This window comes from Leptodactylus fuscus, chromosome 7 (assembly GCF_031893055.1).
Source record: "Leptodactylus fuscus isolate aLepFus1 chromosome 7, aLepFus1.hap2, whole genome shotgun sequence".
In the NCBI taxonomy this organism is placed as follows: Eukaryota; Metazoa; Chordata; class Amphibia; order Anura; family Leptodactylidae; genus Leptodactylus; species Leptodactylus fuscus.
In genome coordinates, this window is record NC_134271.1 from 36212686 (window position 1) to 36230543 (window position 17858).

Here is a 17858-nt window from a genome sequence, read left to right on the forward strand (position 1 = left end):
TACACTTTGGATATGAGTTTATTACGTGAATCTAAAAATTAAAAATGTTAATTATTATCAGTGTGTAATATTAATGAGGCCAATGTCAGGAGAGATCAACCCACAGAAGCAACGGAGAACAGTAAATTCTAAAAATTTGTCTAATTCTAATATTATATTCACTCTCTGGAAATTTTGATGTCTTTCTTCGCTGCCAACCATGAAAGTGGATTCAATAGTGTGCGTACCCTCAAAGTGAATATGTCTTGTTGGCAGCGAGAATGTAACTTTTCAATCCCAGGTCTCTGCACGAACGATTTGGCAGAGAAATCTCTTATGTTGTTCGTCAATATTTCTCTAGATCTCTCTGGTTTACTTATTTTATTTTAATTTAAGGACTGTGTTCACCTTCACATTATTGATCCATTGCATCTAAAAATGCAACTTTGTTAATAGTGTACATTAAAACTGTCCTGCTGTGTTATATCTATGACTTCCAGGGTGTCTGAATGGTAGCAGAAACAAACAAACCGTCATAGCAGGATACCACTTGTCACAGTCCCTACCTTTTCTGTACATATACTGTAAGATTCATTTCTTTTAAAGAAATGGAAGTATTTTCAATATTTAAAACACATTAGCTTGAAATGTAAGGTCAGTGGTATAAGCCCCCACCTCATCCCAATAGCTAAATGCCATCTAGTAGGTTATGGATACTTCAGTAACTAAAGTTAATAGTCCAAATTACATATTAAAGTTATTAACAAATAATAAACATCAGTGGAATATTTGGTATCTGTAACATTTCTCTGTCTGCCTTAAAAAGAAGCTGGACATGACAAGTTTTGTTATACCCAGAAACTGTCAAACAACAATACATGGCAGCGACCAATATTCCATCTAAACTCCACTGCAATGTGGCTGCTTGGCTTAGAAGCCATTCCTGCACATACAGATGTATCCTTCCTTATTTGTTTTCCTTACTGGATATTCCTAGATACTGTATGGGTAACAAGTTAGGGGGCAATCACACTTGCGCCCCTGTGTGTCCTGTGTCAGTCCGCCAGGTTTCTGTCCTAAGCCCCGGAGAAACTCCATAGGGAACAGCTTCCCATTTATTTGTTTTTTTATATTCATTCAATGGGTTTTAAAAGCAAACCGCCAGTGTCCGTATGTAGCCTCTCCGCGAGAAAACCATTAGTTTTGGCCGGACACAAAGCCCTGCATGTCCGACTTTGTATCCGGCCAAAAAAGACGATTTTCCTGCGGAGAGACTGCATATGGACATTGCCAGTTTGCTTTTAAAACCCATTCAAAGTAATGGGTTTTAAAAGTGACCGCCAGGAAGCCATCCCCTATGCAGTTTCTCCAGGGAATAGGACAGGTCATTATAAAGCAGGGGTTTAATGTCCCAAAGCACCTTGTTATAAAGCCATCTGTGCCCACATTAAACAAAGCACATTTTACTTACCTAGAAATGATTCTCATTAGACTCATCTCTGGTGCTCCCAGTGCTTGTACAGTTCTGCACTGAAGCTGGGGATGTGCACTGAAGCTGGGGATGTGCCTTGAGGCTGGGGTGTGCACTGATGTTGGGGATGTGCAATGAAGCTGGGGATGTGCACTGAAGCTGGGGATGTACACTGAAGCTGGGGATGTACACTCCAGTTTTACTGTGTATGTGCACTGAAGCTGGGGATGTGCAATGAAGCTGGGGATGTGCACTGAAGTTGGGGATGTACACTGAAGTTGGGGATGTACACTGAAGTTGGGGATGTACACTCCAGTTTCACTGTGTATGTACACTGGAGCTGGGGATGTGCACTGAAGCAGGGGATGTGCACTGAATCTGGGGATGTGCACTGAAGAGGGGGATGTGCACTGAAGTTGGGGATGTACACTCCAGTTTCACTGTGCATGTGCACTCAAGCTTTGGTGTGCTCCTCTGGCTTCATTGAAGAACAGCTCCAGGGTGAGTATAGTTAGTGTCACACATTGCCCGGTTCCCTTTTAACGGCTTTTATAAAAACAGCATTATTTTGTATCACATTAACACAAAGTCATATGCTATTTCTGTAACAGTGAGAACATTTGTGTCAACCATTGAATACGTGCAACATATGAATAAAATACTGCTAATGTTTAAATGGTCACTAACTTTTCAGACAACCTAGTTTCATTTCATACAGCAAGTAATATAATATAAATGTACAACACTTTAACATGACTGCTTTCTGTCTGAAGAAGCTTCACTAGGCCACTAGGTGTCACTCTTCTAGCTAATTTACTGTTCACTCTTTTGTTACTAAAGAAGTCCAAACCTAGATATATTCTGTTCTGTCTTGCTTATCTCACCCTAGGTTCACACTAGAGTCAGGTTTCCTTCCTTCGGGACCACATGGGGACCTGAAAGAAATTATATCCAAATAAAACGCTGCCTGAGTACTAGTGTGAACCTAGCATCAGTGAACGTAGGGGTTCTTTTCTCTCTATACACAGTGAATGGAGATGGGAGGGGGCCATTCTGCTCTCAGCCTGCACAGACAAGTCTGAAAACATTTACTGTGTGCAAAAGGAATCCGCAAATCTCACAGCTTACAATGTGAGAAAAGTCTTCTGTGTTCTTGTATGTACTGCTGGCTGCTTGTGTGGTTAGAGATGGGACACTATTCACAAACAGCAAGCAGCTTTACTAACTGTGCTCATAGCTTGTTTTTTTCTTCTGTTTTATTTGCTTGGTTGCATATATTTGCCCTATATTCATAATCCAGTGTCCTGGATCCCCTATATTATGGTACCTTGTGCTCTTTTCAGATATTTGTTTGCAGTTGTATAGTTACTCCTGGCGGTATGGTAGAACAGTATCTGCAATGGATAGGGGAGGGGGAGCAGTCTGCTTTTATTGTGCATGCTCACAGCCTGAGACAGAAATGTCAACTGTACTTAAGTCATAATTAGATTTTTAGCAGTAGAAAAACATATAGGACACCATGTATGATGGCATATACAGCCATAGAACAGACTGCCCAGCAAGACCCTACAAAAAAAACCTGTAAAATAAATATTAGGTTGATGTAATTAATATGGCTGCTTTAAAGAATAACAGGTTCAATTAATTTGGTTAACAACATAACTATCACATTTTTATGTCTACTGAGTAGATTTGTTTTGACACAGAAAAGCAAATGGCCAGATGGGAAAATGGATGTCAAAAGTGCATGCTTTTGACTTGTTTTACCTCCATGACATTATAATCCGTTGCATTTAATGGACAGAAAAGCTTGGCATACTAACCTGGAAATGTATACTATGGGGTCAGATTGCAAAGTATAATAAGCTGATGCTCAGGGGAGGTGAGGCAAAATAAAATACAATAGTAGTCAGTTCTTCTGGGCGTCAGACAGTCTCCTGGCATATTCTTCTGGCTCTTCTGGCCCCTGGATGACATCATGTGCCCCAGGGTCACTGAAACCCCAGGAGAGGTGAGTATGTCCTAGACCTCAGCTTATTATAGTCTGAGGAACCCCATAATATAATAATAGCACCATATACACCAGTATTCATGCCCCTGTTGAACAAAGGGATCTGTTTTTTAAAGTAAAATCAGATGCATACTTGTGTCCATTTTTGCTACTAAAAATACGGATCTGCTGAACGGGTCCTCTTTCCTACTCTACCAGTTAGTCACTAAGTTTGTCTACTGCACTTGCTTTTGTATTACCGTATATACTCGAGTATAAGCCGACTTTTCCAGCACAGTTTTTATGTTGAAAAAGCCCCCTTCAGCTTATACTCTAGTCAGGGTCCATGGAGCACAAAGACTTGCAAGGACCCGCATTAATCAAATGAAGGGGGAGGTCCTTTAGTGCTACTGCTCTGTGATTGGCTTGTCATGTAGGTCATGTGACTGTGATGTCATCAAAGGTCCTGTAGCCACTAGAATGTAAATCTGCAGATACCGTATTTTTCGGACTATAAGACGCACTTTTTTTCCCAAAAATTTTGGGGGAAAAGAAGGGTGCGTCTTATAGTCTGAAGGTGGCGCCTGGCATCCGCTGTAATAGAGAGACGGAAGCCGGCAAGTGATAGACGCCATTACAGGTGCCGGGGCCTGAGACATCGCTGCGCTCCTCTGCCCTGAATGAAGCCAGCAGCGGCAGGGGCTCCTTCGTGCCCCCGCCGCTGGCTTCATGCAGGGCAGAGGATCGTAGCGATGTCTCAGGCCCCGGCGTCTATCCCTCCCCGGCATCCGCCTCTCTAGTACAGCGGATGCCGGGTCAGTATCGGTGGCCCCTTCTCCCCCGGGGCCGGTCCCCACCGGCCCCGTACCTGTAAAGTTGCAGGCCGGCTCCTGCGCGGCGATATCGCAGGAGCCGACCTGTTCGGGTGACAGCCGGGAGCCTAATGAGGCTCCCCGGCCTGTCACGGCTATATTAGTATTGCGGCTGGTCTCTATGACCAGCCGTAATACTAATATACAGAATGTCCCATAGACGGCAATACAGTTGCCGTCTATGGGACTTGCGATCAAGTGACCGCAGGTTCAAGCCCCGGGGGGGGGGAATAAAATAGTAAAAAAAAAAAAAAAAAAGCTTTAAAAATATGAAATAAATAAAAGTTCTAAATCACCTCCTGTTTTTTTTTTTCAATACAAGGTGATCTAAGCAATAGATATCCCCCAAAATGGTATAACTAAAAAGTACAGCTGGCCCCGCAAAAAAAACGCTCTATGCATCCCCGTACAGCTGCAGGGTCACCTGTCAATGTGGCCTTGCAGCTGTTGCAAAACTACAACTCCCATATATTAAATATTTTACCAGTTTTTGCTTCAAAATTTTTTTTCCCTATTTTCCTCCTCTAAAACCTAGGTGCGTCTTATAGTCCGAAAAATACGGTAAGTCAGTGGCCAGGATTCATTGTGTCTTATAGAAGATGTCTGTTGTATGGAGGAGAGGAAGCTACAGTAAAGGGAAAGTAAAACACAAGTACTATGCCTATTAATGTCAGGCATTTGAGGTTATTAATTTAGTTTGAGCAACTCCATCATGTCCCTCATATTAAACCCTTTGTGCCCCATATAAGGGTTACTAATATGTGAGACACTTGGGGGTACTAATAAAGGACCTTAATTATGAAGATACCTCATTATTACATCCATATGTCCCACATATCAGTAACTCTTATGTGAGGCACACAAGGGGTTAATGTGAGGGACATGATGGGGTTAACTGCTATTACTATGAGGCACATGGAGTTACTAAGCTGCACTGCACATGACCAGACTTTTTATCTGCAATGGTGAGTATAAGCCCCCCCCCCCCCCCCAGGCTTATACTCGAGTCAATAAGTTTTCCCAGTTTTCTGTGGTAAAATTAGGGGCCTCAGCTCATATTCGGGTTGGCTCATACTCGAGTATATATGGCATATAAACCCTTTTCTAATGTACAACACCATGGAATTAATGGGGACCTAAAAAAAATATAAAAAAATAATAGCTTAGATTTAAAAAGGCTATTCCGAATTAGATATAGACGGCCTATCCAGGTTATCAATATGAGGGTGGTGGGTGTCCAACACCTGGTGCCCCATGATGACCTGCTGTGCTCCCTGAACTTGCACAGGGTATGAAACAGGATGCAGACAGTCCATGCACGGTGTAACATGCAGACAGCCCATGCACAGAGTAATATGCAGACAGCCCAAGCACGGTATAATGGCTATGCTGTGCTATTGCTGCTCAGCTTAGCCATTAAGCAGTGTAAAGAGCTGCCTGTACCTCTGTAATTTGTGCAGATCCAACAGAAGCTGACCGACCAGGGTGTTGGGTGTCACATCCCCACCAATGTGATATTGGTGACTTATCCTAAGGATAGTCCACCAATATCTAGCCTTGGGCAACCCCTTTAAAGGTGTTTTTTGTAACATATAGTAATGTGCATACGTTTTAGGCAAATATGGAAATTGGCTGACCGCTGCGTCTACGGTCCATTTCTCAATACTTCTTCAAATGTGGATATAACAGAAGGCACTTCGTAGCAACAAGGGGGCATTTCAGTGGCTTCTAATTTATTTGACCTCAAAAATACAGCCAAAATGTCATTAGAAAAAGACCAACTCAAACTTTTGCACAGTACTGTACATATGGATGACCTATCCTTAATCTTGGTACCTACCTCAAAGCATAGTATTATCAGCAGTTCAGTGTTGTGAGATCTCATCTATATTCAGGGCATGTGTGCCCTCTTTGTGTACCCACTACAAGATAAAAACAATAATAAAGCACTATATTTCAAAGGCAAATTTGGCCTTATCATCCACACAATATCGTTGGAGTAACAGACTTAGAAGTTCATTGCAGCAGTACCAAGCATTACGATTCAGATGTAAACATGCACACCTATTTTTTATTATTTTGTTTTATATGTGATAAATGTGAGTGTTGCTTTCAGAGATAGGATCTGCATACACTTGCAAAACATTTACTGGTAGATTAGACCGTACAAAATGCTGCGATTTTAGGATATTCCTGTTTTCATAAAAGCAATGCTTGTGGAAAGCACAAAGACATTGATTGCATATGCAGCTTCATAGGCATGAATCACAAGACAGACAACTCTATTGGTCTGATTATACAGTACTACAAACACTTCAGTGATCAATGGCTAATGTAACCCTTTCCACGCCATGCCGATGAATCTGATAGGAGTCTTATAAAGAGAATTAGTGTGTCCTGGCCACATATTCATAGTAGATAAAGGCTTAAAATCATAAAACCTGTGCTCAAAAGATGGACATTGTTTGGTAAATGTGATTTAATTGAGTTTTTTATTGCTTGCATCTTACCCCCTTACTTCACTAAGGTCAGAGAAGGTGACTTGTTTTATCGTGTCTGTCTGTGGCAGAGAGGGACAAGGTAATACCATTAGATTGAACATTTCAGCATAAAACTAGCAAGTATTAAAAGAATTTTTCAGGCATTAAGGTTAAGGCCTTGTCAAAAAGTACTAAGGAGAAGACCACGGCAGAAACGCATTGCAGTTTTTTTCTGCACGGCTTTTCACAGAAAGTCCGAAAAGTTTTCCTACGCAGAATTTCTGTCCCAATCATACATAGACCAAAAACACCAGCATTTCCATAGGTATAATTGACATGCTGCGATTTACAAAACGCAATGTTTTTTGAAATCGCAACATTTCCACTGCAGATATTTTTTTTACAATGTTTGGATGGGTTTAGCCAGAACCCCTCCCACTTTGCAGGTACTGTAAAATGTGGTGTTTTCACAATGTGGGGCCCTGGCATTAATCTTGTCAAACCCACCCATCAGCTGATTATATCAGGCTATAGTTGTCGTGACTAGTACAAGAGCTCTCTACCATTTGCTTTGATGGGGGGTTTAAGGAGTCTGGAATTGATAACCTGTTCTAGGAAAAATAGAAAACCCCTCTAATAAATTATATTATATTTTAATAATAGTTTAATAATTTTATATTTTATCTTCATAAACATTTTTGTTGAAAGTAGAATTTTACAATGTTTTCCATGATTTCCACATTGAGATACCTATCCTGTATACCAACATCTCAAAATGAACACATTTTAATTTGCATTGATAGCATTAGAGTGCATTTATAAGATAAGATAAGAAATAAGATAATCCTTTAATAGTCCCACCTTGGGGAAATGTCAGTGTTTTACAGCAGCATGGATAATACAGATACAGGATAACAGTAATACATTACAGAAATAGACACACATAAGCTGAGAATAGAAAAAAAAATACTAGGAATCCATAGCAGCTAAGGAAGAAAAAGAAAGAAGGAAGACTTCAGAGTCATTTACTTCTCTGTGCGGAGTGGTCTCACTTGGTCAGATGTAGGTTATGTAACTTGACCACGGTTAGGAGGAAGAATCTCCGATAGCGCTCCTTCTCACACTTGGGGTGCAGCAGTCGGTCACTGACATTGCTACCAAGTGCCGGCAAGGTCTCATACATGGGGTGGGATTTATTCTCCCGCATGGAGCCAACCACTGACAGTATGCTTCTGTCACCCACGACCTGTACTGGGTCCAGGGGGCTCCCCAGGACAGAACTGGCTCTTCTGATTAGCCTGTCAAGTCTGTTTCTGTCCCTGGTTGATATACAGCTCTCTCAGCAGGCCACACCGAAAAAGATGGCTGAAGCAACCACAGAGTTGAAAAAGGCCCTAAGAAGTGGCCCTTGGACTCCAAAGGTCCAGGTGATCAGCCCAGTCCAGTTTGTTATTGAGAAGCAAACCCAGATACTTATAGGTCTTGATTATCTCAATGCATGACCCTTGGATCTCCACTGGGGTCGGAGCACTTCTCCGTTTACTAAAGTCCACCACCATCTCCTTGGTCTTCCCAGCATTAATCCTGAGGGGGTTCTGCTGGCACCATTCAACAAAATCCCAGTTTAAGTCTCCGTATTAACATTGAAACATCTCTGGTTAACATTGAAATTAAAATGTTACCAATATTTGACAACTAAAAATACTATTTTCCCTCCTGAAGCATTTACTATAATTGTGCTTTTCCTCATGTTGTATGTGAATTAGTAATAAATGTGTTTAGTGTGCACTCTAAAAACAGAAAAATAAAGGACTTTATTAGCCCAAGATGCCATACTTTTTCTATTTTTTTAATACTGACATGTTAATTTTTTATCATATTATGTGTGATCCATTGGCTTTAGCCATTGGATAACTTTACACTAATAACTTTCTGCAACACGATATACTGTATTATCACATAACATGACAAGTCTCATTGAAAAGTCTTTGCCAATAAAGCTTCAGGTGATCGCAACGAAGCTTTATTGGCAAGACCAAATACACATTAGCATTGCTAAAAGAAGTGGGAAATAAGGAATGGAGAAATAGGGACTGAGATGATAAGGGATGGGGTCACATCTACATTAGGGATTACTCGGCAATGGTATATCATGCTCCTCTCATGGCTTTCACTGACATGCTATATTGTACTGCTATGGCAGCTTTTGTTTTCCATAATACAGCTTATTTTCCATCTCCAATGAGCTGAGGTCACGGAAGAGATCAGACGGTCCCTGAAGTGAGTGTCCCCATTTACCTACAAAAGTGTCTTACCTTTTCTCTTGGCTAGACATTTGAAGACAATACATTTCCATGATCACAAAGTGATATCCAATGTGTGGCTGCCCAGTGTTTGTTTTGGGTCTTTCTAGGGCTTTGATAGCTTGTCAAAGTATTGAATGATTTATATGGGACATTAGAGTTCTTGAAGAGTTTCCTAGTTTTCAACAAAAGTTGAAACACAGGATCTTGTTGGGCAATCTGGCTGTATATATCTTTATATATGATGTCATATCAGTTCTGTCCAATTATGGCTGCAGCACCTTTTGCATTTCTTTCTTAGGCAGGTTGCATATGCAGTGCAGGCCAGTCGGTCCACCCCCCCCCCCCCATCCAATATTACTATTACTGGATTCTTTACATGTAGCTTTACAAACAAATAGATGGGAAAATCTGAAGTGAACCGACTATAGGACACAGAAAAAGCGAAATTAGAGCACAGTCAGGAAAGCTGCTTATCATCTATGGCTAACATCCCATCAGCAGTAACACAAGCAGCTAGTCAGAAGTACATAGACTTTCCTTACACTCACTGTTAGCTGTGACAAACTTCAGTCACCCGTCTGTACGATGTACAGGCTGGGAAGACTGGAAAGGCTGTGAAAAGAGACCTGTCCCTCTGACTTCCACCTCCTGTGTTCCTGTCTTTAGCTTTTGGAGTTTTATGGACTGACTTACCAGAGGCATAATGCCTGGACCCCAATGCAAAACCAGTAATGAGACCCCTTCAAATCATTGTATCAAATCTGACCAAGGAAAACATCAGGCAGGAGTTTTTATGTTTTCCCCTTGCTTGCTTGGATTTCCTCCCTCACTTCAAAGATATACTGATAAGGAATATAAATTGTGAGCCCTATATGGGACAATTACTCACAATTTTGTAGAAACTCCTTTGGAACCTCTATAGCTATGCCTCTGCACTTGCCCTAGGAATAGGGAGTAACTAGCAAGGAAGGAGATAGAAGCAAAATAAACTTTAAAGAGGTTTTCAGGCAGAAAACAGCAATGTTAAAATAAAGTATATTACATTTTGCCCAGAATCACATACTCTATTAAATGAGACTGAGATATCTAAAAAGTTACTGACCATTTAACCTTCAGATAAATATCATATGCATTTATATAGTGTATTTATCTATATGTAGCCTCCCAATCATGTGTAATGATAATTGCAGCCTGTCGATGGGTTGGCTAGTATGTATTTAACTTGTGACACATCTGTATCATTCCAGCTTTATCAAAGGGACCTGTAATACAGTGGTATCATAACTGAGTATCCACAATAAGCTGCTTTACAGTTATAACACTTTCCTGTCTATAGTATATGCCTGTCTATCTATCTATCTATCTATCTATCTATCTATCTATCTATCTATCTATCATCTCCTATCTATCTATCTATCTATCTATCTATCTCCTATCTATCTATCTATCTATCTATCTATCTATCTATCTATCATCTATCTATCTATCTATCTATCTATCTATCATCTATCTATCTCCTATCTATCTATCTATCTCCTATCTATCTATCTATCTATCTATCTATCTATCTATCTACTTCCATACACATTAGGACCAAATAGAAAGTTAACATGAAGGAAGGAAAGAAAACTTACAGATACCATATAAATGTTAATTATTATAGTTATTATTAAATTTTTTAACAAACTGTTTATATCAGAAATTGTTTGATTATTTTCCTTTCCAATAATGTAGTTTTTATAAAACTGATTTCAAATAGAAATAAAAAGATGAGAATGGAAGCATATATTTTTTACTTTTATTCTCATGTGAACAGTGCTGTTTAACTAGACATTTTTATTCAATATTCGTCCCTCAACGTAAAATGGTGGCAATGGTCTACAAGATTTAAAGCTGCGCTGAGAATCTGGCTAAATTGCCTTTCTCAGAATATTTCAATAAAGAATTTTCTATCAATACCAGGGACATTTTTATCTGAAATTTGAGTCACCATCTTGATCATAACTAATAACGATGATAATAAGAGCCATAAACTAGCCTTTTTTCATCGTCTTCTTCATCTTTTATTCTTATATTCGTGGGTGTTATTAATGTATTGGGAATAAGGGATATTTTCTATACATCCTATACATTACGATTTTGCCTCTGGCGCTGATAATTTACGTTAACATTCCCACGTTTTTTAGTTTTGCCGTGACTATATTCCTGTTCTCCACCACCATTCCATGGTAACACGTCTGATAGTCCTTCTATGACTCAATCAGTTTTCTTTCCATTTCAATCGGTTTAACTATATGTTCCCCTTCCACCTATCGCCATAACATGATAGTCTATTTATACCCATTATATGTTTCTTGCCTTTACCGAGTATACATTCTTTAAGCCTCCCTCTCTTCTACCTCCACCTTTTCGCTCTAATTTTATAAGGGTGTATCTATAGAATAATTGCGTAGGAGGAAACATTTTCTTGGTGCTGATGGAGGAGGGTATTGGTGTGAAGGATCACAGGGTGATAATTTCTCTCCTCCTCCTAAAATATATCCCGCTGCATTATTTAGTGTCTTCCAGGTGAGAGTGTGTTGAGGAAATATTGGATTTATCACTTTCTCCACTATCAGTCATTATTTTAGCCTTACACTATCTGTTCACTTTTGGCAGTTTCTCCTTGTTTTTATTGTACTTCTATAAACCCTAAATTCGTATAGGGTCTGATTATATAAACCTCTATGAGCTCCATTCATCGGTTCACTTGTGTATATTGCCACTGTGTTTATATTTGGTAAAATCCCTCCTTCTCCAATTATGTTCTTAGCTCATGCAGTCACAGATTGCTCCTTCTCACCTTGCTGTCATCTGGAATCCTCTGCCCATTATTCTGCTCTATATGGCAGTGTTTTATAGTGTTTCGACCTATGTCATTTTGCTGTGTTGTTCATCTTCTCTGTGCTGCATCCTCCACCTGTTCATCCTTGTCTCTATATCTTCTACCCATTCTCCCCATTCAACTCTATATTCCCACTCTCTGCTTCCCACTCTGTTTGGGTTGGTGTCATCGTCTGCCCTGTGACTCCCCCTTTTTCTTTGTCGCCTACGTTTTGCTGGCTCTTCCTATTCGGTGTCCCCATGCATGCACCTGTCTCTGGCCTGTCTCATTCGGTGCTATGTGTTCTTCTTTCTCTTACCTCTGTATCTCTCTCTTTTTCTCTCTCTCCCTTTCTCGCTCTCCCCCCACCTTCTCTCTCTTCTCATCTCTCTCACCCCTCCCCCCTCTTTCCTCCCTCCCTCCCTCCCTCCTTCCTCTTTCTCTCTGCAGCACACACAGGCAGATCTCTCTCTCTCTTTCCTCTGCTGTTGATTATTCTTATCTCGTTTTTTTTTATAATCCTCCTTTGTTTTTATTTTTTGGGTGAAGAAATGCATATAGGGCTTGGATAGAGTGCATTTTCTGGCTGGGGGTGAGGAATTCTAGTAGACCTTCTCGGAAAAAAACACAGGAGCATCTGAAACGGAATATTTGTGTGGTGAATCTGTTTTTTCTCTATGCCACAATCCTCCTTTCCTCCTCCATTTCTCTCTTTCGCTGTCCATGATGTTGAATTCTCTACAGCTTTACCGGATGAGATTTATCCACACTGAGGGCTTTCTGAAATAAACCAGGGTACTTCTCTATCCCTCTGCTTTGTCATTTTTTGGATTTCTGCTAACACAAGAAGACGGACTGATTTTTTGGAAGCCTTTGGGGGGGGGATCCCCCCAAACATAAAGGATTTTTTAATCAATTCTATTCATTTTTGCTTTTACTTGTGCAACCTTTTTAGTCTGGATATTGTAGGGAATCAATGGATGCTGGAGGAGGCTAAAGCCCACAGATGTAATACCCTTCATTTTCTTCCCAGACAGAAGAATTCTACCTCCTCATTTGGGTACCAGAGGGGGAGATAGTCTGAGACAGGCAATGGGGGTCAGCATGACATGCTGATTTGGGAAAGGAAAGGCTTGTGCTTGCCCTTTCCCCTGGCCCCCAGAGGAGCATCGGACAGCCCCCTGGGGGTCATGGCCAGTTTCGGCCACTGGGTTCGGACCCTTTTGCCCCTTGGCCTTCTTACACTGGCCAGGGTCTCGGACACAGCACGGGTATCATCCAGCCTCAGTACCACTCACCATGTGCACCATTTCCATAACAAGCATGGAACAGTCCCTATCGCCATTAACAGGACCCCATTCTTAACAAGAGTGGGACATGGTGAGTATTTTATTGTGACCATTCCCTTTTCTCCAAAATTAAAGCATATTCTCAATATTAGAAGCCTCACTGGTACTGTGTTGCTGTTATGTCCCTTATACAATGCTGGGAACATGGGTTTGATGTAAGGGCCACTGAACAGGAGACGGGGAGGATTAATTGGGCGACTGTAACATCAGTTCTTTTAGACTAAATAATGTAATACAAGGTTTTTGCAGTGTCAGGCTGCTATGATTTGTATACGGGAGGTTGTTCTGCATTTTAGCAGGAATCATGTCCAGCTTACAGCTGATATGTCTTATCTTTAGATACAGATTTTGTGACTGATATTTAGCTTCTGTGTATTGCTGTTCTTATCCTATTACAGGTTATGGCTATGATGTGCATTGAGTGTGTTAAAATGATGGTTTAATGCAATATATTTCAGGATCTCTTAGTGCTTTTATTTTGGGAGAACAGCGAAGGTAATGTCATGGTACTACAAATGTAAAGTCTATTTAAGATGGATCCATGTTCCCTGGTGTCCATTTTAAAATGGATACATTCAGTTCTGAATCTTATGCTAAATACTTCTGTCTTTGAAACAGATATTATAAGGGATTACTGCATTGTCTGTATTTAGAAGGGGCTTTCTAGAGATTTATGCAAATGTGATTTCTGTGCCAAATTCATAACTGTAATTATTTCTATCTGGACCAAGATGTTGGTCCTAATAAACTCCTTTAGATCTTTGTCCTCTTCCAATCCATCCTATGGAGATGACAGTGAAATGATGTCTGTCACATGATATGTGAGCAGAAAACTCTTGGTGTGCACCTGTCTATATTCTCTAACCAAATAACCCGATTAGAACTAGGACATTTTTTTTTACATGGAGACGCAGAGCTGATGAACGTTTATATATATATATATATATATATATATATATATATATATATATATAGATATATATATTACACAAATAATTATACATTAACAATTTTATACTCTACATGGCATCCATATGAGTGGAATAGTTATTGATTTTGAGAGAAGGACTAGGAGCATGCTCAATTCAGGCTGGTTATATAAAGCATATTTATTTGATGCTAGCATAGCATTATGGTATTTTGTCACATTATACATATCATCTTGCCAAAGAACTATAGGAATTTTATAAATGGCCAAGTGCAGGAATTATACATGTATTACCATTACATAGTTTAAACTTTGCAATGGCTAAAACTAAAAATATAGCTTGCTGTATATCAGACAAATGAAATATTTAGTGCATACACAAGACCACTGAGGTATCTACATATCTAATGATTTCAAAAGCCATGTAAAAATTATATTTATACAGTTTTGACAATTGTAGTCCCAAATGACAATTAGCTATGGTGACTCCAGTGTCATGGCTCCAGTGTCATGGATTCAGTATCATGGCTCCAGTGTCATGGCTCCAGTGTCATGGCTTCAGTGTCATGGCTCCAGTGTCATGCCTTCAGTGTCATGGCTTCAGTGTCATGGCTCCAGTGTCATGCTTCCGGTGTCATGCCTTCAGTGTCATGGCTCCAGTGTCATGGCTTCAGTGTCATGGCTCCAGTGTTTTGGCTCCAGTGTCATGGCTCCAGTGTCATGGCTTCAGTGTCATAGCTCCAGTGTCATGGCTTCAGTGGTCATGGCTCCAGTGTCATGCTTCCGGTGTCATGCCTTCAGTGTTATGGCTCCGGTGTCATGGCTCCAGTGTCATGCCTTCAGTGTCATGGCTTCAGTGTCATGGCTCCAGTGTCATGCCTTCAGTGTCATGGCTCCAGTGTCATGCTTTCGGTGTCATGCCTTCAGTGTCATGGCTCCAGTGTCATGGCTTCAGTGTCATGGCTCCAGTGTTTTGGCTCCAGTGTCATGGCTCCAGTGTCATGGCTTCAGTGTCATAGCTCCAGTGTCATGGCTTCAGTGGTCATGGCTCCAGTGTCATGCTTCCGGTGTCATGCCTTCAGTGTTATGGCTCCAGTGTCATGGCTTCAGTGTCATGGCTCCAGTGCCATGGCTTCAGTGTCATGGCTCCAGTGTCATGGCTCCAGTGTCATGGCTTCAGTGTCAAGGCTTCAGTGTCATGGATCTAGTGTCATGCTTCCGGTGTCATGCCTTCAGTGTCATGGCTCCAGTGTCATGGCTTCAGTGTCATGGCTCCAGTGTTTTGGCTCCAGTGTCTTGGCTCCAGTGTCATGGCTCCAGTGTCATGGCTTCAGTGTCATGGCTTCAGTGTCTTGGCTTCTGTGTCATGGCTTCAGTGTCTTGGCTTCAGTGTCTTGGCTTCTGTGTCATGGCTTCAGTGTCTTGGCTTCTGTGTCATGGCTTCAGTGTCATGGCTTCAGTGTCTTGGCTTCTGTGTCATGGCTTCAGTGTCATGGCTTCAGTGTCTTGGCTTCTGTGTCATGGCTTCAGTGTCTTGGCTTCATTGTCATGGCTTCAGTGTCATGTCTTCAGTGTCATGGCTCCTGGTTTGGAATGGACACAGATCATCCTGATGGAAGTCATTGAGAGGAATTGCTCTATTCACTGTGCCAAAAGAAAAGGTGTAAATTTTTTCCAAAAGTGGGCAGAATGTTGGCAGGGCCTCAAGCAGCCCAACAGATTTACTATATTTAATACAAGACTGGTATAAAATATAGGGAAGTCTATATCAGCTCATATATGGGACCGATTTGTTGTTCTGGTGCATAGATTGCTGCAAAACACTCTACATTTATTACAAATTCCATGCCTTTAGTAAGGCGTATAAAGTGCCATTAAAATCCCCATAATGCAATTCTAAACTGTATTGTTTATGTTTCAGATGTTTCAGCTTTTAATATAATATTCAGCTTTGGTTATAAAACTTTCCATGGTCAATTAAGGTCTGATGGCTCTGTCCTCCAGCAATCATGAGAATTGGGGATACTGAGCCTACCCAACTGAATGGACCATCAGGTGTACATAAACAGTGAAGCTCCATTCTTCTCTAGGGGACTGCGGAAGTCGTTGCCAGTAGAATTGGCAGTTTTCATGATCCATTGATCTGGTAGGACTTGAGACCACCATTCTTGAGATCTGTGGTCAGGCCCTTACCAACCAGACACTTGTCCTGTATCCTGTCGGTTTAATTTATGGTATAACCTCTTTACTAGTTCTGGAGCATCATTTCCTAGAGCTGTGCTTTTGGCCCCATTCTCCGTATTAGCGTAAGGCGCCAGTGGCTGCTGAGAACAGCTGGCCTCATACCCGATACTCCTACTAATCTGATATTGATGGCCTACTCTAAGGATAGTTCATCAATATCCATAACCCAAGAGACCCCTTCGTATTTATACTATTTTTTAATGAAAACTCATTCTAGAATATATTTTGAAACTTGATACTTCCTCTTTCCCAAAAACAAATATGGTAAAGATATTGTCACAATGTTATATACTAAATTACAAAATTATGCTATAAAAACAATAAAATGTCAGAATGACCTTTATCCTTACTACAAGGATACATGATCATAGAGACCAGTGGCATTGCTAGGAGAAACAACTAGGTTGTGGCTATCGGTGGAATGGGTATGGGCAACAAGTCACTTCTATGTATTTACATACAGAGTAAGGTTAGGAAACCAAACATTTGCCTAGTAAACCCTATATGATAAATTATGTGGAATATAGATATCAGAATGTAACCTGACACAAGTCTCCTGAGAAAAAGTTGTCATCACATACAAAATGCAGTTTTCCAGTACATAACAGAACATATCATATCATATACATATCAGAATCCCTGCTTAGTTTTACTGCAACCAACAGCATTTCATGTAATTTTTTGAAGGTTAATTCTGAAAACTTCATGGATGGTCCTATTTCAATGCCATCTCATGGATCTTCTTCTGCTAGCCTATGATGTTTTCTTCTACTCTGTGTGTTAGTGACGTGATGAAGGCGCTGACTGTTGCTCCATAGCTTTACTAGCTCCATTTCCATCATGGCTGACTCAAGGACAGGAAAGGGGGCTGCTCTCACAGTAAATGGCAAGGCATAGGCTGCAAAATGTTTTAGATGTTCTGTAATAAAGGATTAGACTTCTACTTTATAAAAAACAACATACAGGGCTACCGGTATTAACATAGGACGGTGATCCAGGCAGAGGCCCAACTTGAAGTTCCTGAGCCCTTGTGCAAAGTTTGTAATGGGGCCACTACGTACTTTATGCCATTTAGATTAGTGGGATATTTTATCTTTGGGACCTACCGCTGCTTGCCCTGGGGCACTGGGTCCAGGGTTCTGTCAGAATGCCAGCAGGGTAAGGCAATTTTCAAGTGGCTTTTGGCCTTCTATAGATAAACAGGGGCTGGTAAGGTCTTTTCTTTCAACCCTTGGCGTAAACGGCACAAACAATAACCGTAGAAGTAGTCGCATCTAACTGGGCTCCTGGGACCCTCTGCTACTTAAGAGGATAGAACTACTGTATAAAGGCATGTGACAGATGGGCGGCCTAAGGCACACCCACATGTCACATAC

General features: G+C 40.8%; 1 protein-coding gene across 14 annotated transcripts in view; it reads left to right on the forward strand.

Moving 5' to 3' along the window:
• Window positions 1-17858, forward strand: part of NRXN2 (neurexin 2) — a 631600-nt gene that overhangs the window by 402660 nt on the left and 211082 nt on the right. Inside the window, exon 1 of one of the 14 annotated variants that reach the window (XM_075281767.1) lies at window positions 12404-13341. The exons of the other annotated variants lie outside the window; for them this stretch is intronic. Coding sequence (XP_075137868.1) covers window positions 13071-13341 — 271 coding nt within the window. The 5' untranslated portion in view covers window positions 12404-13070. Of the gene's footprint in view, window positions 1-12403; window positions 13342-17858 lie in introns of those variants that run through there. 14 annotated transcript variants of the gene reach the window in all.